General features: G+C 35.0%; 2 protein-coding genes across 5 annotated transcripts; one reads left to right on the forward strand and one right to left on the reverse strand.

Moving 5' to 3' along the window:
• The first annotated feature begins 615 nt into the window (after positions 1 to 615).
• On the forward strand, positions 616 to 8,014 carry EIF2B2 (eukaryotic translation initiation factor 2B subunit beta). Its single transcript, XM_014061551.2, has 8 exons — positions 616 to 855; positions 2,826 to 2,946; positions 3,386 to 3,534; positions 4,577 to 4,740; positions 5,060 to 5,155; positions 5,600 to 5,737; positions 6,418 to 6,484; positions 7,752 to 8,014. The coding sequence occupies exons 1-8, from the start codon at positions 690 to 692 to the stop codon at positions 7,907 to 7,909; spliced, it is 1,059 nt and encodes a 352-aa protein (XP_013917026.1). The 5' UTR covers positions 616 to 689; the 3' UTR covers positions 7,910 to 8,014.
• MLH3 (mutL homolog 3) lies at positions 5,066 to 27,045 on the reverse strand. Of its 4 annotated transcripts, none has more exons than XM_087724335.1 (14): positions 26,702 to 27,045; positions 22,739 to 25,969; positions 20,698 to 20,796; positions 19,710 to 19,780; positions 16,218 to 16,322; positions 15,929 to 16,001; positions 15,202 to 15,273; positions 14,371 to 14,479; positions 13,879 to 14,038; positions 13,435 to 13,458; positions 12,460 to 12,538; positions 11,206 to 11,357; positions 8,865 to 8,975; positions 5,066 to 5,201 (listed from the first exon to the last, which is right to left on the reverse strand). In XM_087724335.1, exons 2-13 carry the CDS (start codon positions 25,896 to 25,898, stop codon positions 8,871 to 8,873), a joined length of 4,209 nt encoding a protein of 1,402 aa, XP_087580461.1. In that variant the 5' UTR covers positions 25,899 to 25,969; positions 26,702 to 27,045; the 3' UTR covers positions 5,066 to 5,201; positions 8,865 to 8,870. The 4 variants fall into 4 exon arrangements, 3 of the variants coding, with proteins under 3 accessions (XP_087580461.1, XP_013917024.2, XP_087580456.1); XM_014061549.2 differs by lacking the exon at positions 5,066 to 5,201 and adding an exon at positions 6,227 to 6,472; XM_087724330.1 differs by lacking the exon at positions 5,066 to 5,201 and adding an exon at positions 8,077 to 8,236.
• Positions 27,046 to 27,630: the final 585 nt, after the last annotated feature.

Below are 27,630 nucleotides of genomic sequence, written 5' to 3' on the forward strand. Positions count from 1 at the left end.
TTTTGGGGAGGAAACATTTATGTCTTAATTGTGAGAGACCCAGAGTGTAAGATGCGGGCGGCTCATCTCACGTGAGATGGGTGGCTGTATAAAATGGAATAAATAATAAAAGAAGATAAAAACTGATTCATCCTTGTTGTCCAACGTAAATTGTATCAGAACGAGGAAGGAGTGGGAAGTCAAGTGTGTGTGTTTGTGTTTAATGGGGAACGTTGAGATAACACGCAACTGTAGTTTTCTCATCATCTCTCACAGAGATTTTGACAAGATATAAATGTTAACATTTCTTCAGATTCCCAAGTTTTGAAAAAGTGGAGGCGTCCCAGCCTTGGAACCGATGGCTTGGTTGGCTCTTTACATGTTTAAACGTTGTGGAGCAAGTAGAGTCGCTTTTGTGGTCATAAGAGGTTTAATAAGAAGCCACCTCGCAATCAAAACTTTTGGGGGACGATCTCACGAAATCGGAACGCCCCGGTTTTTCTTTTTTTTTTCCAACTAACATATAATTCACGATTGGACATGAATTACTGTATAGATAAAAAGGCGGGACCAACCACCTTTTCTGTCCAATGGTAGCCCAGCTCCCCGGAAAGGCGTCTGATGCTCTGCGAAGGTCCGGTCTGCAACCAAAGCCCTTTTTTCCCCGTTCCGCTCTAAGATCGTTACTGTTTTCAGCTTCGATCGCCGTAATGTCGGTCCAGACCACCAAGAAGGAGTCCGAACTTTCCGGCCAGATCGAAGACTTCGTGATGCTTCTGAAAAGAGGCGGAAAGCTGCCGCGTTCAGGGGAGGTGGCCAGACGGACGGTGGGACTGCTGCGGAAGATCGTGGCGAATGGGCGCTGGGACAATGCTGGTGAGGAAGCGGGATAGGCACAGGTTAATCATATGGCTTCGCGGGCTGGATTCAGCCTCTTTGCCTCGATTCGGCTCGGCATAAAACAGAAAGGGCGGCTAATTACTTTCCAAGACAGGAAAATTTAAAAAACTCCTTAAGTCTTAAATCAGTCGGTTTGTTTCATTCCCCTCCGTAATAGGTTTCATCAGTGAAGCACACTATTGTTTAAGCCTACTACACAGTATATTTCATATAATTTTTTTCCCCATCTAGAACAGTGTTTCTCAACCTTGGCAACTTGAAGATGTCCGGACTTCAACTCCCAGAATTCCCCACTGGCTGGGGAATTCTGGGAGTTGAAGTCCAGACATCTTAAAGTTGTCAAGGTTGAGAAACACTGGTCTAGAATATCCAATTGCGACAGAAGTCTGCTCTGGAGAAAGGCTAATTGTAAAATCCCAGCGTTTTGTTTCTCCAATTCCTAGATGACAAAATATTCTCAGGTATTTTGGAACTGAAGCGCTGAAGATGGAAGAGTTATAGGTGACTTCATTGGCATGGACACATCCGTTTCTAAAGAGTTTCAAACTATGTGCCAATAACATCATTTATTTATTTATTTATTTTTGCAGAGAGGAGGCCAGGCATCTGATCCCTATGTTTTTTTGAATGAGCTTGCAAAGTTTTCTTCCATCTTTATTGAAGCATGGAAGAGATGGTGTTCTTAACTATGGTTTACCAAATTAATCTAGTTGCTTGGATATTTATTATACACTGAACTATAAACTAACATAAGCTGAGCTAGGTTAACTATAATGAGCTGGCTAATTTAATTTTAAAGATATTCTGTGAATATAGTACGCTCCAAATACCCTTTCCATTTTAGTTTAAGAGGAAAGCTAGGAAAAGGTAATGAAAGAAATGGTAAAATCTCAAAGCAAAGTATATTGAATTTAGTAGAATGCTATTATTCCCAGACAGTGAAGATTAAAAAGTCAGCTTATTCTTTTACCATCGTAATGACCGCATAGAATAAATCTGCTTAAAATTTGTTTTAAAAATATTTTCAGCCTTTTGACATTTCCTGCAAACACAGCTGATCTCCATGAAGTTTCTAGGAGATTGTTCATAGTTAGGAATCATTAATGTTATCTTATGTTAAAAGAAAAAAATATGGATATGGAAGTTTGTCAAAATGAAATAAAACTTACTGAGAAGCATCGAGATAGATCCTGCCAGGCAAGATGAAAAAGTTATTGATAAGCAGAAAACTGGTTTGGATATTAAAATTCAGTTTAATCTGAACGTAGTCCTGCTTTCACTTAAAGATAGCCTTATAGCATGGAATGCTCCTGAATTCTTTGCCCAGTGGGAAGGACTGCATGCTCATGATTACATTGAACACCGTAGATACAATTGGATTTAGCAGCAATTCTAAGTAGATTACTGTATGTAAAGTACTGCATGTAAAATACCACAGTACAAACTCTACATAGGGCTACTCTTGAAAAGAATAGCGAATTTTTCAGTTACTACAACATATTACCTGAATATTAACATTCTTTCATTTGTCTCCTTGGCTCCATTCAAGATTATGGTTCAGTATTTAACAAACCATTTGTTACATTGAATCAATGAAGATATTAATTATTAATTTCTGGTTATTAAAATCTGCAGGAGAAAGCTCTTTGAAAGATGTGTTGCTTTTACTCATATACGAGTAATATTTTCAGTACTATGATTGTATTGACTTGTAGTTTGTAGAAAAGGTGTTAAGACTGTCATTTATAAAGTTTTATTTTGGTTTTTAGTTAATGTATTATAAATATTTTAAAAATATTGCTTGTAGTGATATTGTAACAGAGAAACGATATGAAAGTTGTCCAGTTAACTGAGAAGATACAGAATGTAAATTAAGAAAGTACCGGGAATTAAGGGAAGAAGTAGATATATAATGAATTATCAGATGTATCTCCCTCTCATTTCAGGAGAGTTAATGAACTTGATTCGTAAGGAAGGGAAGAGAATGAGTGCAGCCCAACCATCTGAGACCACTGTAGGTAATATGGTGAGACGAGTGTTGAAGATAATTCGCGAAGAATACAGCAGGTAAGTTTGCTTTAGCTTGTCTTATTTTCACTATTTTGGCATCCCCTGAGAAGATATTTACTGTGTAACATTAATTTTGAAGAATCAAAATCAAACATCTCGTTTATGTTTCCTAATATTTTTAACTTTGATTGTACAAAGCGGAACCATCCACATTTCTTTATAGGAATACTTTTGCTATGTGTGTGCTTGTAAGCTGTTAAACCACCAAATTATTTAAGAATGCACTACTTCCATATGGTTCTTACTGTACTAAAGCTGTTTTCTTAAATCCATTTTGTTTGTTCAATATTCTCTTACTGTTTAGTTTGAGCAATGTTCCTTCCAGAGATATGACTTTTAAAGTTCTTAAATCTTTTGACGGGACCATATTACTCTGACAGTAAATAGTACAGACTTCCATTGCATTTTCTCACTTTCCCTGGATATTGTTCCACAGGCTCCGAGGACGTAGTGAAGAGAGTGATCAGCAAGAATCTCTCCACAAACTTCTGACCTCAGGAGGTCTCAGCGAAGATTTCAAAATCTGCTATCAGCCACTAAGGGCCAATATTATCGATGCTATTAGAGAGCTGTTACTTGAACTTGGTAAGAGAAGCTAATGGTAGAATAGAAGGAATTGGAAATTAGATAATTCCTGGTAAAATAAGATTTTTCAATTTACATCCCAAATTGCAGCATTAAGCTGCCTTCCAATCAGCAGAAAGATCTCTTCCATTTAAATGGGAATATTATAGAAAGACTTCAATGCAGAAGCAGTATAGCCTGAACTGTGAACTGGACAATGCTAAGAAAAAATTGCCTTGTATGGAACAACACTTACAGTAAATATTTTGCCTATGTAATTTGAAGAAATTAAGCAGGTTGTACATAATAACCTTTCCTCCAATTATAATTGCAAAGACAAATTAAGTTGTGCAATGTAATGTGCATGAATCTGTTAAAAATCAGCACACACTCACTTGATTTTAAATAAGATGTTGGCATAGTGTAAAACAAAATACTAGCGTTCAAAATGTACATCATTTCCAAGAATGCTTATGAGTTCCAGATAGTCTTAGAAAATAAATTATGGAATTCCTGCCAATTGGGAATTCTGGGAGTTGAAATTCATTCAGCTTAAAGTTGCTGAGATTGAAATATACTGATCTAGAACAATCCAAAGGTAGGATGAGTGGGTATTAAGATGCTAGGCATAGTTTGCATATCACAATATGTTTTAGGATTGGCCATGCCCAATCAAATGAATTTTTAAAATGTGCAACACACCCAACAACTATTCTTTTAAAAGTGTCAAAAATGACCTATTCCTGCCCTATGCATTCTGTCAGCAAATAGTTAGGTGGTCTTTTAAAAATGTCTTTGCAATGTTCTACGTTAGGCTTTTTCAACCAATTTTTATTACTATATTCCAGTTATTCATGAGTACTAATTCTGTCAATTGGGAATTCTAGAAAATGTAGACTTATTAGGATACTCTGTTAAATAAATCTTTATAACCATGTCAGTTAAAATCAATTAAAGTCAACTTAGAGATTTATGTACACAAAATTATGAAAAACATTGAACAATGTCTTTCAGGCAAATTTTTCTGTCTCTTTACTCATGACTAGTTTTCTTTTGTTTGCAGAGAGCACTACGGAAAATATTTCCACCCAGGCTTTGGAACACATCCATTCCAATGAGGTGATTATGACTATTGGTTATTCACGCACAGTGGAGGCTTTTCTGAAAGAGGCAGCACGTAAAAGGAAATTCCATGTCATTGTGGCTGAATGTGCACCCTTTTGCCAGGTAAGGGGTTGTTATGTGAGCACTTCTTTGCAATCGTTTGGTGTTGATGCTTAACATGACACATTATTTTAAATAAAAAATATACTATAATAAAATGTGTAGACTTTGTGAAGGGGAAATGCAATCTTGCTTACCCAATTAAAAATTACCCAGCCAGATATCTCACTGCATGTTCTTTCTTCTGCTGAATTTATTGGAATTGTTTGCGTGGCCTAGATTGATAATATACATTCAAGCAGCTTTAAAATGCATAGCTCACAATGTTTACTTGTTGTATCTCTCCAAATATTAATCTTCCCACATCTTTTTTTTCTTGCAGGGCCATGAAATGGCTGTCAGTTTGTCTAAAGAGAATATAGAAACCACGGTCATGAGTGATGCAGCCATCTTTGCTGTTATGTCTCGAGTCAACAAGGTGGGTTTTTTGGCTTTGTCTCTCCAGAGTTGATGTTTTCTTATTACTGGTAAAATCATAGATTTTCATAGAGAAAGAACAAAAACCACATTGTATATTCTTGCACTGTTGTATTGATATTGGTGATACAGTATCATACCAATTGTATCTTCACCCATTTTCTTTTTAGGGTAGTCTTTGACTTCTGACCAGTTGCTTAGCAAGCATTCAGAGTTTCGATGGCCACACATACCTACCCCATACTCATGTGATTGCATTTGCGGCTCTTGTCAACCAACTCACATTTATTACTGCAGTATCCCACAGTCATGTGACCACAATTTACCATGTTTTTTTCTGGCAACCAACATTTAGATTGTGATGTAGAAAGAGAATATTTATTAATCTTATGTAGATTAATTTGTTATGACAAACAGTTTTCATTGCTCACTTGTATTTTTGCAGGTTATCATCGGAACAAAAACCATTTTGGCCAATGGTGCATTAATAGCAGTCAGTGGAACTCACACTCTGGCGCTAGCCGCCAAACACCATTCTACCCCTCTCATTGTCTGTGCACCCATGTTCAAACTCACACCCCAGGCAAGTGCAGTGATTTTTCAACTGTATCTTTGGTTGAGAGAAAAGCAAAAGTGCTACTGTGGCAATATAAAAATGAATAAGAATGTACTGGAAAAATGGAATCCTGCTAGTGGTCTGCAAGCAAGCAGGGTACCTTTCAGAGAAGAATCTGAGTTCTTTTGTCACTGAAACAGTGAGCCCTGTGATGCATTTTTCTAACAAAATTTATGGCACACAGCAGGGATTCTCAAATAGTGGTTGTAATCTCCCCATACCCCACCCCATCCTCACAGGTGGATAGCAATTTACAAGGCGGGACTGCTACTTTTAAAAGGCTAGTCAGTCCTGTGGGGGCAAAGTAGGAGTGCTATCAAAACTTTCTTCAGGTTCAGCTGTGCAAATTGACAGAGTGCTTCTTCAGTTAAAGTGAGGAACAAAACCTTGGGTGAATTCTGAGGAATGGCTAAATCTTTGGCTCTAACCATCGATCAAAATTGTGGGCAATCAAAATAGGTTTTTGAATTCACTTATTTTATTTGTTTTATTTACAAAAGGATTATAGAGAATTTCTCATTTCATGGGATTGTGGTGTAATGAAATTTGAGGTCCTCTAACGTGTGTTACAGAGCAAGGGAATATTGAGCACCGTAGTTGAGATTATGTCTAATCCATCTCTTGTCTCTTGCTCTTCTCACTTTCAGTTTCTTAACGAAGAGGATTCATTCCACAAGTTTGTCTCTCCACAGGAAGTACTGCCTTTTACAGAAGGTAAATACTTTTGTTAATTAAGGGGTATGGAGAAATGAGTTAATTTTATCATTTAAGAGCCCATACAAATGTGGATCCTTGCCCTGTTCAATTTTTCCAAGTGTGATCTTCAGCATGTTGTGCAAAATTAGTCAGCTTCAAGCTAGAGGCACTTGCTTACAACTTGGACTTTTGAATGATTAATTTAGGATATGTAGCATCCAACCTTTTCTAATGGAAATTTTCATCACTCTGAACCACTCTGGCAGCTGGACTACTGTACAACATGAACAAAGTAGCTAGGTGGAACCACCAGTGACCATGTTTTCATTGGTGTTTATGCTCCCAACACTTGTTTCCTGCTGTAAATCAGTGGATGGAAAAATACCTGTGCTAAATCTGATGGGCTGGTAGATAATACAATACAATACTATAGCAGAGTTGGAAGGGACCTTGGAGGTCTTCTAGTCCAACCCCCTGCCTCGGCAGGAAACCCTATACTGTTCCAGACAAATGGCTATCCAACATCTTCTTAAAGACTTCCAGTATTGGGGCATTCACAACTTCTGGAGGCAAGCTGTTCCACTGATTAATTGTTCTAACTGTTAGGAAATTTCTCCTCAGTTCTAAGTTGCTTCTCTCGATTAGTTTCCACCCATTGCTTCTTGTTCTACCCTCAGGTGCCTTGGAGAATAGTTGGATTCCCTCTTCTTTGTGATATTTCATCTAGTCCCAGAGCCACAAGTGGAAATCTCCCCTCCCCCTAGCAATGCCTTGTTTTAAGACAGAATACTAGTGCACATAGATTTATGCATGTAACTAAGTTCTCAGTTAGTTGAATGCATTTACACTGAAAGTGTTAGGTCTTTAATGAGTTATAACTATTTTTCAGTGGTTTCAATTGACCTAAGTGCAAATAATTTACTCTAAATTATATATGAGCCAAGGTGGCGCAGTGGTTAAATGCAGCACTGCAGGCTACTGCTAGATCAGCAGGTCAGCGGTTCAAATCTCACCGGCTCAGGGTTGACTCAGCCTTCCATCCTTCCGAGGTGGGTAAAATGAGGACCCAGATTGTTGGGGGCAATATGCTGACTCTCTGTAAACCGCTTAGAGAGGCCTGAAAGGCCTATGAAGCGGTATATAAGTCTACTGCTATTGCTATTGCTATTGCTAAATAATATGAGACTACATTGTTTTTTGCTCTGGGTAGACATATCTCTGGTCATCCCATCCGTCTTTTTGTGTCACTGGTCATTTTTCTATCATGTAAATCTTTTTCTTTCAGGAGAGATTCTATCAAAGGTCAATGTTTACTGTCCAGTTTTTGACTACGTCCCTCCAGAACTTATCACGCTCTTCATTTCAAACATTGGAGGCAATGCTCCTTCTTATATCTATCGTCTTATGAGTGAACTTTATCATCCCGATGATCGTGAACTTTGAAACTTTGTGCTATGGGCTTAATTTATTCCAGAATAAATGAATGATATAACAAATACCAATATTTTCATTGGGGAAATAAATAAAGTACGGAAAATGAAAGTGCTATCTTCAAAAGCATTTTTTTTAGCTGTGCTTTCTCTGTTGGCATGAGACCTCCTTGTGTTCTAGGTATGTTTCAACATCTATTAGTAATATCCCACAAAATTCTGAAGTCTTCATAAGCCATTGCCATACTAATTCAGGACTAGCCAACTTAATGTCCTCCAGGTACATTGGATTTTGGTTCCCACCTCTGCCTTTATGGTCAATGATAAGGAATTGTGAGAACTGTAATTTAAAACATTTGGATATCAGAATTGCTTATTTTTGATCTCATGAAAGAAGGCATTGCTCTTAAATTGTTGAGAAATGTTTTCTATGATACATAGAAAAAGTTTCAAAAAGTAGATAGAATAGAAAATTAAATATAAAATGGAAGTTACATTGCTTTTTAACCTGTTCTCACTTTGCTTTCAACTAAAAGTAATATATACTTTAAGAAAGTTAAAGTAATCAATGCTGCATGTTAGCAATAGCAAAAAGATGGAAGACTGTTTTTTAATAGCAATTCATTAAAAAGTACAACTTGCACTAGAAATCAGAATCTAAATTTAGCTCCCTTTATGAATGTATACAAAACACCAGAATTATTGTTTAAGTCAGAGTTTTGCAAATATGTAAAACTATTTTGGTAAAAAGAGGCAAGGATTCAATTTTAAAAAAAACCTTTTTTTTCAAAATTACCAAACAGTTCCAGGTCAAATGAAATTACTCCATGTTTCCCAAAGGAACAAAATCTTTGATTCTTACTACCATATCAATGCTCCAAAATATTAGACTCCTTTCCAAATACTGAATTTTCATCTTCCATAATACAAGGGGGTTCATACTACAAAAACTAGTGTTTAAATAGTACCTGTATTCATTGAACTGCTGAGGCTTCAACGTTCACAGTAGATTCTTTTTCTTTTCCAAAGAGCTTCCAGGCTTTAACCATTTTTCTTAATTTGGCGAGATTAGGTTTTGGCTGTAGGAAAAAATGCCAATGACTCATTGACAATAATTAATTAAGACAATAATCCAGACAATACTCTATTACTAGTTGGCATTCGAATTAACACATTCTCAAATTTGTTGCATATTATTTGGCATTAAATACATTAGGGATCAAAAACTTGCAGGCTGTGTATGCCCTTCCTAAGCCTATGTGTAATTTCTCCAGAATTTACCCTTAAATTTCTGCCTAGCCTGCAGGGTCCATAATGCAGTTTGCTGCTGAATTTTGATGGTAAACAACTGTGCAGTTTGAGAAACTATAAAGGAATCTTCTCCAAAAAATTAATTCGCTCAAACTAAAAAAAAAATCCTTTGAAAATCTTGTCCTTTAACAATATCTATTCTGTATATTCTGTAACAATAACTGCTGGGCAGATAGATAGAGAAATAGACATATCCAATTTAGATTATTTTAAAATATGTTCTGTTGCTAATGACAGTAGTTAGTGGCAATAACGGTACCAATATTGATAGATTATGTGCCATTAAGTCAGTGCTGATTCTTAATAATTCTATGACTATCTGTCCTTCAGGAATGGCACACCCATTGTCGCTATAACTAAGTCTAACCATCTGTATGTTGGTTACCCTGTTTTCTTTCCTTCCAGCTTTCTCAGCATTAAGAGACGTCTCTAGAGAACAAGGACTATATATAATGTGTTTGAAGCAGAATAATTTCACCCTGGTCATTTGTGCCTCAAGTGAGAACTCTTAATTCATTTGTTCAATGATGCTGCTTTTTCAAAATCCAACTTTTGTTTCTAAAAGAACTTGCACGCCATTATTCGAATTATTCTGCTCTTTGTAGATGTAGGCAATCCCATCATCTGAATAACTTTTCCAAGGAATTCATTGCTGCTCTACTAAAAGCTAGTCTGCAGCATATTTTTTGGCTGCTGTTCATTTATAGTTGATCATAAAATGCAAAAGCTTTCTTCAACGTCTTCACTATCAATTTTAGGTTATTGTACCTAATTTGGTCTTCTTTATATATAATTTTAGTCCCATTTTTACTGTATTCCTTGACTTTTATTACTAGAGCCTGGAGATCCTACATATTTTCAACTGTCCGAGAAGGGTCATCAGCATAATGCAGATTATTTATGGTTTTCCCTGCAATTTTAATACCATATTCATTTCCCCCCTCAATCCAGCTCCCTTAATATATATTCAGCATATTAGTTATGTCAATAATTATGATCATAGGATTGTCTTCAGGGGTTTCAATAGCATCAAAATGGCAGATATGATGTGGAAAAGGGGGGAGTTGGTCATTATTTGCACTCAACATTTTAATTCTTTTGACCACTGCTACAGGCATGCCTGATAACAAAAGCTGATAAAAAAAGAAAGTAACAAAAGTATTCTTTTGCTATGCTTATAGTCTTGTTGCTTGCTGGCAGTGAACACCAATTATTATGAATAATGTGTTTGTTCCTTGTCCACTTAGTTTTCATTCCTTTGCAGGGATTATACAAAAAGAAGCAGTATAGTCCCACATAAATACCTTCATAAATAATAACCATTGTCCCAATTTTCAAATGAGGCCATAGTACTTTCACTATTATTCTTATTTTCTTTTGTTCTGTACTATTGTGAACTAAGTAGCTCAGTTCTTAATTATGAGACTGCCAAAACTGTACTTTTATGGGCATTTTCCTTAGTTGATTTTGCATGCAAAGCCTGAATATTAGTGCACAATAGTCCCATTTTATAGTCTGCATAGGATAGGCATCTAGTGTACAAAACACTACTCAGTGAATTAGCTTTTCATATCTGGACATACCCATATCCAGCTGAAAGTTTTATTATGAAATTAATCTTGACTGTTTCACGTACACTATTAAAAAGATAAGGATATATAGATATAGATATATAGATATAGACATGAAGTACATTTTCTTTCCTATGGATATAATTTGTCAGGAGTCAGGACACAAGAACTTTGGGCAATATCATATTTTGACATTCTTTTAGTTCTTTCAAATTAAAAGAATAGGACAAAGTTCTTCAGCTGACACTAAATATCTTAGAACATTCAACTGCAACAAGGGATTTTATTGCTTTATTTATTTAAACAATTTATAGAGGCACCCATCTCACAGCTATGATTCTATTTTAGGCCTGTTGTAAATTAAACCGACACACAAGTAGCAGAATAACAGTCAACACAATGTGTACCTTATGTGCTCTGTGCTTACCTTATTTTCCTGCTGCAAATGATCCACATCTGCAAGAGGCAACATGGAAGGTCTCCCATGAGCACACTGGAAAGGCAGTTGACAACATGACAAGGAAGCCATAAGATGGCAACTTTCATCAAAAGTCAAGCTGTCGTTGAATTTAATAGCGCCTGAAAAGAAAAATGAGTAGGAGAGTTTTGTGGTAAAACATTTATTTCCTCTTTTTAGTTTATTTTCCAAAACAACTTATTTCCCAAAAAAGTATTCCTTCTTTTTTTCAAAATAACTGATTTCCCTCTTTTTTGGTTTTTGTTTCTCTTTTCCTGTTTTTCCCCCAAAACAAATCAGATAGTTATGAACATTCATTCAACAACTTTTCAAAGTTACGATGGTACTATGACCCTTGAGTTTACAAGCATTGCAGCATCTCTGTAGTCACATGATCAAAATTCAGTTGCTTGGCAACTGGTATGTATGTATGATGGTTGCAGAATCCCAGAGTCATGTAATTGTCATTTGTTATAATTATAGGGGGCTTCTGACAAGCAAAGTCAATGGAGGAAACCTAATTTGCTTATTGGCCATCTGTCACTTAAAGATCATGGCCAAAAATGTTGTAAAATCAAGACATGATTACCTGCTTAGTGATGGGCATTCCAATCCTAATTATGATTGTAAATTGAGGACTACCTGTATGGGGGCAAAAGGGGGTGGGTTGTGGATAATAAAGGAAAAGGGTGCTTACAATATGGATTTCAAATTGTTAATGATGAATTATAGGTCCAGATTCATTTGGAATTTTAGCTTTGATTTAATTAGAATTAATTTTGTCATAAGACAATAGTGTTTTGTTTTGGGATTGTATATTAAGGGGCCTTTGAAAGCTGGACGCTAGACACAACTAGAGGATAAAGAAAAGAATGGAGTAGAATTCTATAACAAAAGCTATTGAACATTTTTTTGAGCACATAAACAAACTTCTTGATAAGATGAACAGATGTTGTAATGAAGTTATAGAACAAGCTTTAACTGATAATTCTGAAATTATTTTGAAGGGAGATTTGTGATAAGCAGTGATATAAAGAAAGATATGGACATATAGTGCATACTGGATAATTGACATACATCTAAAGCATAGCCAATGTGAAAATTATGTCCCAAATTCTTCAGCAAGAAAAATAATGGATCCCTGCTGTTCTCTTTTACTGCTGAGTTTTCAGTGAAAGCATGTTTGCTTCAGAACAAAAAGGCATGAAACAATCTTTTTCTTACCATGGCAGGCCTGGGAAGCTAGCACTTTCATAATGGTTAATGGTAATGTCGCTTGTGCCCCACCAGTTGTCTGAAGTAACTGAAAATAGGAGTATATTGGTTGATTATCTAAAAATGTTGAATGAAGAATGAAAAGTACTAGTAGATATAACAAGATGTACAAATTACAACCTGTAGCCTTTGAAAATCTTATAGGGCCAAAAGCTGCTGCTCTATTTTATTTTTTCATATGATAGAAGAAGAAAATAATATGGAAGTATTTAATTAAACTGTACTTAATTGTATTTAATTTGAGTTTAATAACATGTATAATTTTAATATAATTAAATTAAATTTATGAAGTTTGTTCAAATCTATCAACTTATTTCTAGCAACTTATTCAGAAACCCTTGAGGTAAAAAAAGGTTGCACATGTGTATTAAAGTCATTGTTCTGGAGTCATGTTTGACATCAGCAAACAGCTGAATTTGACACTACTTTTTATTCCTAATTATGGTTTTGCTATAGTTTTCCCCCTATAATTATTCATATTATAAAATGAGAATCAACTGCACAAACGGATTCAGTGATTACTTTTTTAGTGAGGGTATATATAAATGCAAGTCCATTTCTGAAGCCTCACAACAAAATAATCCATGTCATGGTTTTTCAAGTCACTTATAGAAATTGCCTTTCAGGGCAAATAAAGATGGATTCCCTGGTTAAATAATTTTATTAATCTATTCTGGAAAATCTTGCTCTTTGAATATGCTGTTTTAAAAGCTAATATTTTAAATATATATTTTATACTAAGCAACATAATGAACTTCACTACCTATTTTGGCTACTGATAAAAACAGGAATCTACCAAAACTTTAAAATTTATAAATAGAAAATCAAATTTAAAACATCTTATTTTAAATGTAATTAGCAAAACATTTCCATTTCATAGCATTCTTCAAAATACATACACATATTAGCTTCCAAAAACCTTACCTCAATTTGTTCTTGAATAAGCTCCTGAAAAAAATAAACAAAATATGATGTCAGAGTTCAATTTCTGTTTTGTGTTCACAAAGAAATGTTATCCTCTAAAAAAAGATTATGAAATAATAATAACAGAAGTATCAGAATACAATGATATATACTTTATATTTCAAAAAGTACACGTTCTCAGTGATTTTTTTTGTAAAGCCACGATTATGACAAACTGAGTATATAATTTTTCCAAAACAAGCACAGTACAGTAATTGTTTGCCAATGTACACATAAACCAGCTGGAGGGAAAAAATAGGTCATAGCTCGCTTCTTTATTGGATACAAAGTAAAGGAAAATATTAAATAACTGGCAGATAATTTTTTATGTAGTAGAGATTCCAAACTTTGTGCTGAACAGTGAATTAGGGCAAGCATCATATAATACCTACATTCATATCTCACCTGCACAATTCTCTTAGTCACAGTATGCCTCCCACGACGCAATTCATTAGCTTCTTTCTCCACAAAACACAGTGGCACTTTTCCAACAAGAATCTGAGAGAGATTGTTTTTGGGAAACAGCAATTCAAGACCTAAATTCTCCAGATTTTTATGACAGCACCTGTAAAGTTAAACAAAAATTCTAAAGTGCAGCCTCAGATATTCTAGTTCTCTTCCAATGTTGAAACAGATGTGACAATTAATAAGGACAAATCACTTCTTGAGTCAAAGTTTGTGGACAATCTATTATAGACTGTTTACTCATTGATCAGTTCAGCAATAAAAGTTTGTTATTTATTTTTTAGGATCTTATCCAATCCAGATTATATTTAATATAAAGAATATGTATTAATACAATGATTTCACAAAAAAAGTCTAATCTGAAAGCCCCTTATTATTATTATTATTTTTAAAGGAACAATCAATATGTTGGATGCTCTGAGTAGTACCAACCATAAGAGTCTTCTCTGATCCTCTGTTACTTCAATCTCCAATGGGGGACACAAAGTGGAAGCCAATAATTTCTTCTTGCCCAGTGCTTCATGTTGCTTGTCATAGGAATCTAATAATAGAGCAACAAAACCATTGTTCATGATATTTTGAAGACAGTATATATTCACAAAGAAACTAATATTATTCTACCCACCAGCTGATGGGCAACCTATACTACAGAAGAAATATTATTTATCCTTGGCAGCAGTCTTGTTAATGTTACATTGTAACTGCCAATATTAACCAAGGCAATCCTAAGAGACATCAATTATTATAACATTTTATCAACAAATTATCAGCCCTGAAATAATAGAGCAAACTATCATAATTATAAACGACTCCATTTAAAACTTACAATATACATTTATTACAACCTAGAGAGTTTTTCACATTCTTGGCCAATTATTGCTGCCAGGCCAGAGCCAGCAAGTTTTCTCTTGGACTCTTCACTTTAAGAAATTCATAGCTGTTGTTGATCTGGAGATCAATGAACTATTCTAAATTACAAGAATTGCTGTTATCTTTTATGACTATGAGCATATTCTGTAAAGCTCAAAAATGTCATTCTCCATAATAGATAAAATAGACATTATTCATATTCTACTAAAACACTTACAGAACCTCCAATAAGATCTATATAGAAATTCCTAATCGTCAATTATAATTAAATTAACACCATACATTCATTCTTAATTATTAATGTATATGTGTACCTCAATAAATTTGATTTTTCAGCTTCTAGTTTATTTTATCAGCTATAAAATTATTTTCTTTGGCCATCTGAAGCTATACCTGTGATAAGTTGCTCAAGACGGACACGTTCATGGGCTGCATGCTGATCCACAAGTACAAGAAGATTCCCATCTAGAGCCATAAAAACAGTGTCTTCATCATCTTAGCACATAATGCCAGTTCTAAATTTAACCTCACTTTATCCTCAGCTTGTGAGGTAGGTTAGAATGTAGGACAGCAATTTGATCAAGCTTATATGAGAAGCTTTTCAAACAAATAAAAAATTGAATTAGAAATCTTTCCGTTCAGCTTCTTTCTTCCCTTGAGGAAACAGAATAGTTGCAAGAAAATGTTTTGGAGCTTACCTAATTATATTATTTCAAGTAAGACTGAACCCTTGAATCAATATTACCAATGAAGTCGAATAATCAATATTGTTCTGCATTTCATCATAAGCCACTGTGTGTAGTTATTTTTCAGTTAATATTGTACTGAATAGATACAATAGGTGTTAGGTGTTAGCAATTCAATAGTAGAATCTGTATAAGAGTTGCTACCAGTTAGGCAGAATAATCATTTAGTAAAGCATTATTAGATGTTCCAGGTTTTTTTTTTAACTATTCAACGAGCAATTTGGGATGATTTAAAATGGTTAAGAAACAACACACACAATTTTGTTCAATTAATTTTTTTCTTGTAGTTACAGAATTATCTCATGTATAAATAAGTTTTACAAAAAGTTTTACATTTTACAGAAAGTTTTTATAAGAAGAAATTGCATTTTTACCTGCATGTTCACTCTCATCTTCCCTAGTGTTGATTAAACATGCAATAAATTTATTGTCCACTTGATTAAGGACCTATAAATTATTCAAAAATGATAACAGTTTTTAAAAAACAGAATAATTCTAGAACATAAATGAAAAGATGTGATTTCATTAGTTTTTGACATCGTTAACATGGATCTATAAATTATTATTTGCTAACAGTAGCACTATTTTACCATAGATTGTTACAACCCAGAATAAATGTACATGTGTTCTCTTGCAAGTGATAGTTGTAGTGCTGCTACTTACCTGCAGAGAATCAATCATCTTTTTAGTGAACCGATAAGGATAGAGGATGTTATGTATTTTAACAGCAAGGGTATCTGCCTGCCCACTGCTAACATCCAGAGCAACCTGTAAGAGAAATAACCACTTCTTAGAATTGTTACTAGATAAGCAAATGGCAGACTAAAAAAATCACATCCCCACTTTAGTATCAGCATGTCTGATATGGATATAAAGAATGAATAAAACTATAGTAGACTATGTTGTAATTAGGTATCATTCTACAAACAGATTGCAGAGATTCTCAACTGCTTTTGAGAGTCAGAATTGATTATCCTGAATAATAATCCAATTATCCGGGGTCAAGTCAATGGTGATGATCACAATTTATTGGTTCCTGGTTCTAGAGTCTGATTTGGGAAACAAGGTCCACTCTTGCTGGGAATATTCTTTTTGTAACAATTTAAAAAATAACTTCCCTCTTAGAAGTAAATGTTTCCTTTTTTTAATGCAAAGCTGGTTGGGATTCAGCCGCTACAATTTTGCTAAGCCTCTCTTTTTCCCTTCTGGGTGCTCAACAATTAAATCCCTTAATTAGTCATGCACAATCGGGAGAGATTCCATGGAGCAGGTCTAGTCACTGGTTCCTTGGTCTTTGCCACAGTCATTGACTCCACTTTCACAGAGTTATCTTTAGTTCACCATGCCTTCCCAAAAGTCACAATTTACTTGCAAATGATATGAAAATGCTTTGCCACTGCATTCTTTCAGGATATTTTTTTCCCTTGAATCCCCAGTTGAGCCTGTGGGTCTCCCATTTAAATGCAGACCTTTTTTTAACTCAGCCAAGTTCAGCCAGGAAGTAATATATCTACAACATGTGCGTAGTCTTACAGAATTTTAGATTGATCAATAGATTAATAGCAGATCTCACTCCCCCTCCCCCTCCACTCATTCTACTTCCTCCTTATCTTTTAGTTAGTGTTGAGTATTTATATTTTTTTTGAAAATAATTATTTTATTTTAATTGAACAAAAACACAAAAAAAGAATCATCCTTCATTACATCTTGTAGAAAGCGTGTCGATTGGTTACAGATAACTTTCATGCATTTCTTCCAGTCATTACTTATAGTTCATATTAGATTATACACTTTAAATCAAAAATCTTTGTATATCTTAATGTATCATAATTCTCATTTGACTACAATTATTTGAACATGCTTTTACCTCAAATCATTAATACTTAAAGACACAACCACATAATGGCATTCATTAGCTATTTCAAAAAATCCTCCAATAACATTACACCTTTATAGCATCTTTTAAATAAAAGTCAATTAAGAACGTTTCTAAACCTTTCCCCCCCTTTTTTCCAACTCACTGTTTAGAATTTATATCCAAGTTACTTTTGCCAATACCATAGCATGTATATATTGTTGAACAATGACCATTAACATTTCCTTGTTATTATTACAATTGGCTAAAAATCATTTACTATTTATGTCCCATCTCCTCTCATCAGACCCCCCTCCTCCCAAAAAACCTTACACCTTTATAACAAGATCTAAATAAAAATTTGTTAATAAAATTGTATAGGTCTTTTTCCCAAGTCACAATTTGCAATTTATATCCAAATTTCTTTTACTAGATTACCATACATGTATATAACATTAAGCTGTATCAATTATCACTTCCTTATTGTTATTATAGTTAATTAATTGTTAGCAAATAAACATTTGATAACAATCTAAAACAATCTAAGAGTTACAAAATTCTTACTTATTAATCACCAAAATCAACTAATTTTTTATTATCAACTTTCATTGTCAACCTGTATCTTTCCAGTAACAAAACAATCTTATCTCTTGCCAATTCTGGTGTCAGTCTTCTTTTTATCTCTTTTATAAGGTTTTTATAGGCTTCTCTCCGCACTTTGTTGCTTGAAGGGTCTCTCAGATAATCTCGTTGCCCACCAGTTGCTATTAAAATTACCTTGTCTTTGGTTGTCATTCTTGCTTCTGAAAAAAATTCTCTTTTATGTCAATCATCATTAGTATTTTTTTTCTTCTTCTGTGTCCTGGAATATAGGGTGGAACTCGTCGAATTCCCTTTTCCATATCCCCTTCTTTCCATTTTCACCCACATTTGCTCCATTAATAAATTCATCTATTGTCTTATCTTTATCTTAAGTATCTTTATTCTCCCCTTTAATTTTTGGGGCGCCAACCCCATCATCTTTTGTTGTGAGGAAGACTAGTCTTTCCAACTTCTTCTCAATTCTCCCATATCCTTCTAATAGATTTTGAATTCCAGCCAAAATATTTTGAAATTTTAAGGTTTCCTCATCTGAATATTGATCTATGTTTCCAAAACAGAAGAAAGAAAGAAAAAGAAAAAAAAACTAACAGCCACTGCCACTCTAGCCTTCCAGGCCTGTTTTATTTTTTATTTTCGATTGACTTGAACACAAGTTCTTTTATGCTCTTCAAAGGAGAAGGATTCTGCCCCCCCCCTTTCTTTCCCCTGCCAAAATAGCTCTCAAAGGCACCTGTGAAAACAATTCGTGCCCTTGGCCCTTTAACAGTTTCTGTAAACAAGTTGCAAACCCTTCAGCTACAAAGTTAGTGAAGTCAAATAAGGAAAGAAAAGAGATACATTGTTTCAAAAAAACCCAGCCTCTGACTCCGAGTGGCAGTGTGCTAATTTTTCACCTTCTAATATTTATCTCTGGCTTATAGGAAACAAAGTTCTTTAGATTTCTTTTAGTGAGATTTAATAACAAGTAATAGGAAGATTTGTTAAAATAAGAAGGAAGGTTTTAATCCAGAAGTCAAAAAATTAAGCAACAAAAAGCAGAAGAAAAATAATCAATCCCTTCACTTTAGGAGAAGAAATGAAAAACGTTGCAAGTACGTCAATCTACAAAGAATAGTTACAAAGAAAAAAAAACTTTCCACAACAATCCAATTTAGGTTATTTTCGCCGCTCAGTTCTTTTGCTTAAGGATCTAATTTGGCTTTAAAGAAAAATTTCTTTGGGCAGTCTTTAGCAAAATAGAAAAAATACCTCACCAGATGGACTCACTTTCTCTTTTCACTTCCTTCCTTCCGGAAAGTCCCGATTTCATCAGCCTGGGGGCTGCCTGTTTACCGCTGGCTTGAAGCACTTCCCTTGGGTCGATCAGGGACTTTGCAATGTCCTTGAGACCAGCAAGGCTTTGTCTTCCTGATCACCGTCTCTACGGGACAGTTTAGGTCTCAATGGACCGTCCAGCGGCAAAAGTATCAATGGCAGTCTCGGAGTATCGAGACCGCTCGTTGTGACATCGCGATGTGGATCCACCTTCTCCAAGTATTTATATTTTTGTAGCATTTTATTTGTATTGTATATAGGTTTTGTCCTTTTAATACTGTAAGCTACCCAGTGTTACTTTGTGGTAAGATGGGTTGCCAATAAATTTAAATAAACAAACAAACAAATACATAAATACATAAATGCTACATAATACTACCTACCTCTGGACATTGAGCAAACACAGGATTGTCCCACTCTGAAAGTAAGCCCTGAAGAGATTCTCCTTGTGCATCTAAGGAAAAAGATATGTCATAATGGGATCAGGTACAATGACTTTTTTTTTTACAAAAACCTTACATTTTGTACTAAACAGATTCTGAATCTTCCAATCTAGTGTACATTTTAGTATACAATACATGTACTTGTTATTAAAAAAAATGTTAGAAATCATTGCCTCCTCTATTTCAACTGGAAAAATACTAATAAAGTAGAAGAACAATTGTTTAATATTTTGTAGCTGATAAAGATCTGAAAAATTTAACCTAGAACAAAACAATTAAAGCAGGCTGGATCATTCTTTTTCCAACCACTGACACTGTTTACGCAGAGCTGAACATTTCATATTATCCACAATGCTGTAGTCCCATAGGTGCTTTTTCAGGAGACTTTTTTGTTTTTTCTTTGAAGACATTTCACTTCTCATCCAATAAATTTTTTCAGCTCTGACTGGATGGTGGGGAATGAAAGGATTCATATTGCTTGCAGACAGTTGGTCATTTGCATCCTTTTAGAGGGCTGTTGAAGCACTTGGAGGTTTATTTATGTCTTCAGGGTCACCTGAGCAGTGTGAATGGTTCCTGTAGTCTGCAAATTTTCTGGAAATCCATACTCCCACACCATTGGAAGGGTGTTCATCCCAAATTGCATAGCTAAAAGTCTGTAGAGATTCTCAGTCATCCAGGTCAAAGAAAAAACAAGAAAGTCCAGTTGCCTCCTGAAAAAACACCTTCGGGACAAACATGACCTGGATGACTGAGAATCTCTACAGACACAATACTGCAGGTGATTTTGAATCTAGAAAAGCTATTTCCAGTTCTACACATCAGGTGATTCATACAAATTTAAGTGTTAACAGAGCTCAAATTGCACCACGTTTCTGTTGAAACAGTTGCAGAATTAGTATTTTATGCCCTGGTAATCTCGGCCTACCTCTATAATCCTGACTTTCCAAACTCCTCTCTTTCTGTGCTTTTGGAAGGAAGGGCACAATAACTTCACTTCGAAAGGGATGGCACCTGCATTGAAACCCTAAATATTTAATAGGTTACTTCGATATGTATTCTTATAATTACTTCTGTATATGCTTCTGCATGTTATTACAATCCCCAGATATCCCATTTTATAAATTCACAGGGAAGTCATACTATAAACCTAAGCAGAATTACATCTTGATCAGTATCTTCAAATAAACAAATATGGGAAGTATGTGATATATACTTTTAGACATTAGTAAGGTTAGTAATGATGTGATTCTCAAACAGTGTTATAGTCTTTCACAATACGGCACTAGAAACCTAGTGAACATGTCAGGAAAGAAAATATCCTAAACAAGTAGAGCCAAAGATACTTTTATTTCAATAGCAGATATGTTCTACTTGAAAGTATACACTGAAGCAGAAATGTGAGGCTTTGGGGGCCACTATCAGTCTACTTCTTATGCTACTACTGAGCCTTACATTTAGACTCCATGCAGCTGCATGCAAATACAACAGTCAGAAAGATAGTATACATTTTAAAAAGAACTAGGATTCAAGCAGTTTGAGAAATGCTGCAATAATTTAACTACCAAAACTGCATTGAATTCTGTGTTGTTTAACCTACACATAACTACTATATGCAGAAGTTCCATTTATGTACACTTCTAATTATACAGGTAATTGGACTATCTTCTGTAACAATAACCATAATTTTTTGATAAAGTAATCTGTACTGTTTATTGAAGAAGAAATGACAGATCAACTTTCTGGAAACATTGTTCTAAACCAGGACTGTCAAAGTTGCAGCCCCGAGGGACCAGATGTTTCACATGCTGGCAATGCCCACACCCAGTTTAGTGAAGGGGGGAAAGTCCTGATATGTCAGATAATGCTGCCGTGACGCCGTGAGTTTGACACCCCTGTTTTAAACAATTCTTAAGTACAGAATGAAGCCAGATGATTCAAGAGAAAATCATTGTCTTCATTGCTAATTGAGCAATCAAATTTACAAGAGTTCTATAAATAACTGTTCAAAGTTGCAACAGTACTGAAAAAAGTGACATCTTTCATATTCACGACTGTTGCAGCATCCCCATGATCATGTGATCAAAATTTGGATGCTTGGTAACTGTCATGTATTTATGATGGATGTGGTGCTCCAGGGTCATGTGATCACCTTTTGAGACCTTCTGACAAGCAAAGTCAATGGGGAAGCCAGGTTTAACAATTGTGGGACTAACTTAACAACTGCAGTGATTCACTTAACAGTGGTGGCAAGGAAAGTTTTAAAAATGGGACAAGACTCACTTAACAACTGTTCTGCTTAGCACAAAAAATTTGGGACTTCATTGTGTTAAATTGAGAATATATATATGTACTGTATGTTAAGTGACATAGAGCTGAGCAAGATTAAAGTGGCAGTTGCTATAGAATTCAGGAATATATTTAGCTATTTGGGCTAAATATATAATCTTAGAAACAATAAGAGGAATTCTTCACCCTCATTTATATTGAGTTAAATATGATGTAGTCTCTTGGATTGATTGGTTGATTGATTGATTTGCACATCTATTCCACTGCAATCTGCCAGCATTCAATAGTTTACACAATATAAGAAATTATTAAAACATTCATAGTACAATTAAAATTACTACTAATAAATCTGAAAACCCATTAATAATATATCAACAAGACTAGTAAAAATAAATATATAAACATGACACCACACTACATAGGATTTCTTCTTCAATGCTTCTCATATTTTTCACCTAGTCCTAGGCTAATCTGCCATTTATGAAATAAACTATCAATTGACTTAACTGCTGTCTCTCTTAATTTAATTGTTTATGTCTGCTCTTTCCTGTGTTACCTAGCCTTTCCAATCTCTCACAGTGTATTGGAGAAGCTATTACTCTGAATTAAGATTTAACTCCTGATAGAACCATTCTCTCCATAATGCAATGAAACAGTTGTACAGTACACCATATACTTACCTTTCTCTATGACATTTACAGCTATTGTGCTTAGATCCTCAGTACAAGCTACCGAAGTTTCTTCAGGAGGAGCTCTATAGGAACTCAGCCCACTCATTTTGTTGATGAATACCATTCTGCCCAATGATACATCAAACTTATAAAACCACTTAGAGGGACTGAATTTTGGTTTCTCACTCATACATGAATCTTCTGTATTCTTTTCCATATTTCCAGGCACGTTTATACTTTGGAGCTCATTACATTTCGCAGCTTGCTTTGTAAATTCACCCTCAATGCTTGCATCTTCACAAGAACTGTCAGTATCCACTTTGTTACACAGAACTGAGTGTCTATTTTGGGAGACTGTGTATTCTCCATCAGTGTCAATGAAACAATGACTGACAGGTCCTTCCATATCTGCTCTTGCACCCATGGAATTACCTTGTTTATCAGAGGCTGAAGCAAAACAATTACTTTCTTCCTCCTCCTCTCTTATGGAAGGACAATGTTGAGATTTTTTATAGGTACTTTGCAAATGAGTTATAGATGTGAGATGCTGTATATTTTTATCTGTGGGGTCTGAACACACTTCAGTTTGAGCTGAAGATTTATCTATGGGTTGCATACTTATAACATCCTTATCACATTCTTTCATTCTTGACACTTTAGAGGCGAGTGTCCTTGTGCAATTAGATCCAGATAGAGATTTCCTTACTTTTTGAGAATATTCTGTAATGGTATTTGATAGATTTTCTTCTGGGGAATGTTGAGACTTTTCTAAGGGAAGGAGGCTATTACAGCCATTATTATTATTAGATTCAATATATTCTTTTGTTGGAGTTTCACAAATATTCTGTAGATCTGTTCTATCACCAGCCATAGATCCAGAACAGACTGCTGCTTCATCACTATTTCTTATTTCTGTATCTTTTATTGATGCATTCCTTTTTAAATTGCCATAATATTTTCTGAACCTATCTAGTGATCCAAGTTTTGAATGGCAACTTAATTTTGTTGAATCACAATATTGAGCCCTAACAGAAATGTCATTTATTTGCCTCCTGCTGTTTATATCATCTAGATGGATAACTGAATCTGCAGGCACCACAGGCATATATTCTTTCACATGTGATATTACAGAATGCGCAGTACTATCTGCAGGAAGTGAGGCTGATGTACTCTTTTTCTTTAGCCATTCCTTTGTATTTCCTATATGTATGATATTGGTTTTTGTCATATTTTCTAGAGAACTTGGAATCTGCTCTGAAAATTCTAGCTGTTTTTCAAAGATATCCTTGGCAGTTACAGGACCCAGTTTAGCCTGTCTGTTTAATAAATTACTAGATTCTATTGTTTTATATGATGGCTGATTTTGAGGTAAATATGCTGTAATGTTTTCAGAACCCAGTTTCAAAGGATCTTGTTCTACCATCAATCCTCTAGCAATATTTAAGTCAGTAAAGGATTCTCTGCCCTTTTTTCCCAATTTGCATTTTCCCATCATGCTATGTCCAAAAATATATTTACTTTTACATTCATCATGTTTTTCATTTTCATTACATCCCATATTGTCCAAATCAGGGCTTCTTTCCTGGATCACTGTATCTTGTTGACCATTTGCATCTTTCTTCCCATGGTTCTCAGTACAAAGCAAAGTATCAGAATGCTGGTCTGTTTCCGAAATCTTGTCTTGGATGCCAAGTTCTTCTGGCCATTTGGAACTCATAACATCAATGTGTAATTCTGACTCTTCGGGGAATTTACTGAATTTTAGAAAATCAGAATTAATGTCTTTTTTATTGGGCAAAAGATACTTATCTTTATTACTTCTCAATTCATGAACAGATTCAAAACCAGTTACATCTGAGTAAACACCTACTTCTTTCACATTGTTAATAGGTTGTATATTATCTTGTATCTTCTTTGTCAGAGTTGCTTTCCTTCTAACAGATTTTGACTGCAGATTAAAAGTTTCGTAAGATTCTACAATATTATCACATGCTGACTTAAAGGTCTCCTGAATATTCTTCTCTTTGGGGAGAGAAGATTGTAAAGCTGTTGGGTTACCCAAACAAAAATCATTATTTTCATTAAAGTCTGTAATATCTTCACCACACAACTCAATAAATAGATGTTCTTGTTTTAAAAATGCCTTTACTCCTTCTTCAAGGCAGGTTAGAAGAGCATTCCATCTGCGAAATTCTATTAAAGTTTTTGCAGGTTCCAAACATATATCATATTCATCATGCTGACACTTCACATTGATAATAAACACACCATGGAGTTCTGAGCCAGAACGATGGCGGACAGGACTTGAGAGCAAAGATCCAGTTTTTGTTTTACATATAACACTCTGTTTCCTCAACAGAAAAGCAATAAGCTTATGTAATTTTGTTTTTAATATCAATCTATTATTTACATACAAAAACTGAATATTCTTATTGTAATGTCCTTCTGAACTGATAAAGCCCATTATTTCAAATCCTGCAGACCTATAATTTATTTCCCGTAATTTCTGAGATTTACCTAGACCATAAATCTGAGAAAAACGTGTGCACATATCTTTTGTTTTGGGTAGCTGAAGCACCATTGAACAGAAAGCTTCATTCCGTAAAGAAAAAGAAACTGATGGATGAACAAGTGAAAGAGCTTCTACTTTATGTCTCAGCCTCTCAAATTCCAGTGTGAAATTCATGCACTTTCTCCTCACAGGTAACTGGTGGTACAAATTGTATACAGTCACTGTTGTTCCAAGACTTGGCCTATTCAGTTCTGCTTCTGAGACTTCAAGACCTTTTCCATTGTGAAACAGTTTCAAGAATGTTTTTGCTGTCCTACTTGTCCTGGATAATATTTCCAATATACTGGCCATACTTGCAATACTTGCCAAAGCCTCTCCACGGAAGCCATAAAACTTCAGATTTTCTAAGTCTTCCAATGAATAACATTTACTAGTAAAGTATCTATTGCCTACATTGTTGAGATCTTCTCTTCCCATCCCACAGCCATTGTCCACCACCTGGACCTTAAAGGTTTCCAAATCCACTCTAATAGCAATACATGTAGCCTTTGCATCTATGCTATTAAGGATAAGCTCCTCAACACAATGTCCAACTGAATTAATGGCCACTCCAGAGCGCAAACTGGTTTGTACTTCTTCAGGCAAGCATCTGATCATTGTAAGAGAAAAAAATGTCGAAATCTCGGTCTATTGGTTATGCATTGACACCTGCCTTTTCTGTAACTGTCCTGTTAAAAAAAAACAGAGAATCCAATAATATTTTAATTTTTTAGCCAGATATTTCACAAATCCCTTAATATTTTCCAGAGTGTTTCCCATGCTTATTTTGTATTTTAATTAACAAAATCCAGTTCAATTTAGAAAAAACAATTCTTTCATTTAAGTTCAACCTAGATATGTTTAGCTAAGATTGCTTTTAATTAAAATTGCATGCAGGAGCTATTAGCAGGGATGTTAACATTGCTCTCCCTGTGATCGCCCCCTAAAATGGTTTTTTTCAGTCAAATCCTAATTCTCAGTTCCCATTAAGAACTGATTCGCTGAGTAGAGGAGAATCTGGACAATATATTTCTAAACTATAGCATGGAAAATATCAGAAAAAATGACTTGTGAGCTAACTTGGCGTTCTTTGATTAATGGAATTGTAATTTTTGCTGTGATATTATATTTACAAGTCAGTTTGCAATAGTTAACACTCTTACATTCATTAACACCACTCATTTTTGGCTTCTATATTTAGCCTGTCATACACTGATCTAAGCGCTCTCACAGGACTGTTGTGAAGATAAAAATGTGCCAAATCCCTTCCAGGTACGCTAATAGTTTGGAAGCTTGGACGAGTGGAAAGTACGGTAAAATGTAAAACAAGTAAAAGGGTTTTATAATGTACATTTCGATAATGCTTGCACTGCCGAGGCTATTTTAGCAATGGACAATAATGAAATAGGAAGAAGTCCCACCTTTCTGCCAGATTTAAGGAGGAACTTTTGGCTTCAAGATGACTGATGACATGCGAGAAAGAGGGAGGAAGGTAGCGTCGTCCACATCAAGCAATTTCTGTCGTTAATTCCGTTTTCTTCCCACCGCCTCTCCGCTGAAGTAACTACAAGATCCGCCTCCTTTCTTTCATCCCAGGTGTAGTCAGAGCAGCCCCGTTTCTCTTCCGAGTGTTTTTTCCTCCCCCGCCGGACAAAATCACCTCAGTGGGACTCGACCCAACTCTCATCTTCCGCCCCTTAGTTAGCTTTATTGTCAATCACCGGAAAGCAGGTCGGTGCTGAGGAAGAAATTGGGCCTTCTCAAACGCCTTGTTAGAACTTCAATTCCCAGCGTACACCGAAATATTGCAATGCATTCTGGGAGTTGTAGTGTTTTTGTGATCTTTATTTACAAGACGAATCGAAGTTTTCTGTTAGCACCTCCAACTCACTGTATAATATAAATCTGAACTTGCTTCTGATCCGCGCTAGACCTCCTATAATTAACTATTCCTGAAGAATCTTGCCGCAATTAAACAGCTGCAGAATAAAAAAATCTTGAGCAAGGGAACAAGTAATGCAGAAAAAATGTTTAAATGTAGGTGGATACATATTTTCGGCTTAAATGAAAGTTTGAGCTATAACAACTGTGGACATTGTAAATGTCCAATTAGATGCTCTTTGACGCACTGGAATTTTTTATGAATTTTTATCATTTTGATACACAGCACTCTTTCAAAGTTGTCCCTCAAGAGCTTAAATATAAATCATTGCATTTAGGGAGGAGAAATAAAAATTATATAATCAAAATATGACAGTCACATAAAATGAGTGCCAGAAAAGGGCCTAATATTTTTAAAGGGTTGTCCATTTTTTTTCACATATTTATTTTTTATCAGCAAAGATAAAAT

The sequence above is a fragment of the Thamnophis sirtalis genome, unplaced genomic scaffold (assembly GCF_051295495.1).
Source record: "Thamnophis sirtalis isolate CommonGarterSnake01/CBP01778 unplaced genomic scaffold, rThaSir2_p1.2 scaffold_1, whole genome shotgun sequence".
In the NCBI taxonomy this organism is placed as follows: Eukaryota; Metazoa; Chordata; class Lepidosauria; order Squamata; family Natricidae; genus Thamnophis; species Thamnophis sirtalis.

Excerpts from the sequence above, each read along its gene's own strand:
- EIF2B2 (XM_014061551.2), top strand. The coding sequence starts at position 690 with ATGTCGGTCCAGACCACCAAGAAGGAGTCCGAACTTTCCGGCCAGATC. Across the intron at positions 2,947-3,385 it reads ATTCGCGAAGAATACAGCAG|GCTCCGAGGACGTAGTGAAG; the intron begins GTAAGTTTGCTT and ends ATTGTTCCACAG. Across the intron at positions 6,485-7,751 it reads AGTACTGCCTTTTACAGAAG|GAGAGATTCTATCAAAGGTC; the intron begins GTAAATACTTTT and ends TTTTTCTTTCAG.
- MLH3 (XM_087724335.1), bottom strand. The coding sequence starts at position 25,898 with ATGATCAGATGCTTGCCTGAAGAAGTACAAACCAGTTTGCGCTCTGGA. Across the intron at positions 19,781-20,697 it reads GGAAAGTCAGGATTATAGAG|ATGCACAAGGAGAATCTCTT; the intron begins GTAGGCCGAGAT and ends CTTTTTCCTTAG. Across the intron at positions 16,002-16,217 it reads AGATGATTGATTCTCTGCAG|GTCCTTAATCAAGTGGACAA; the intron begins GTAAGTAGCAGC and ends AATAATTTATAG.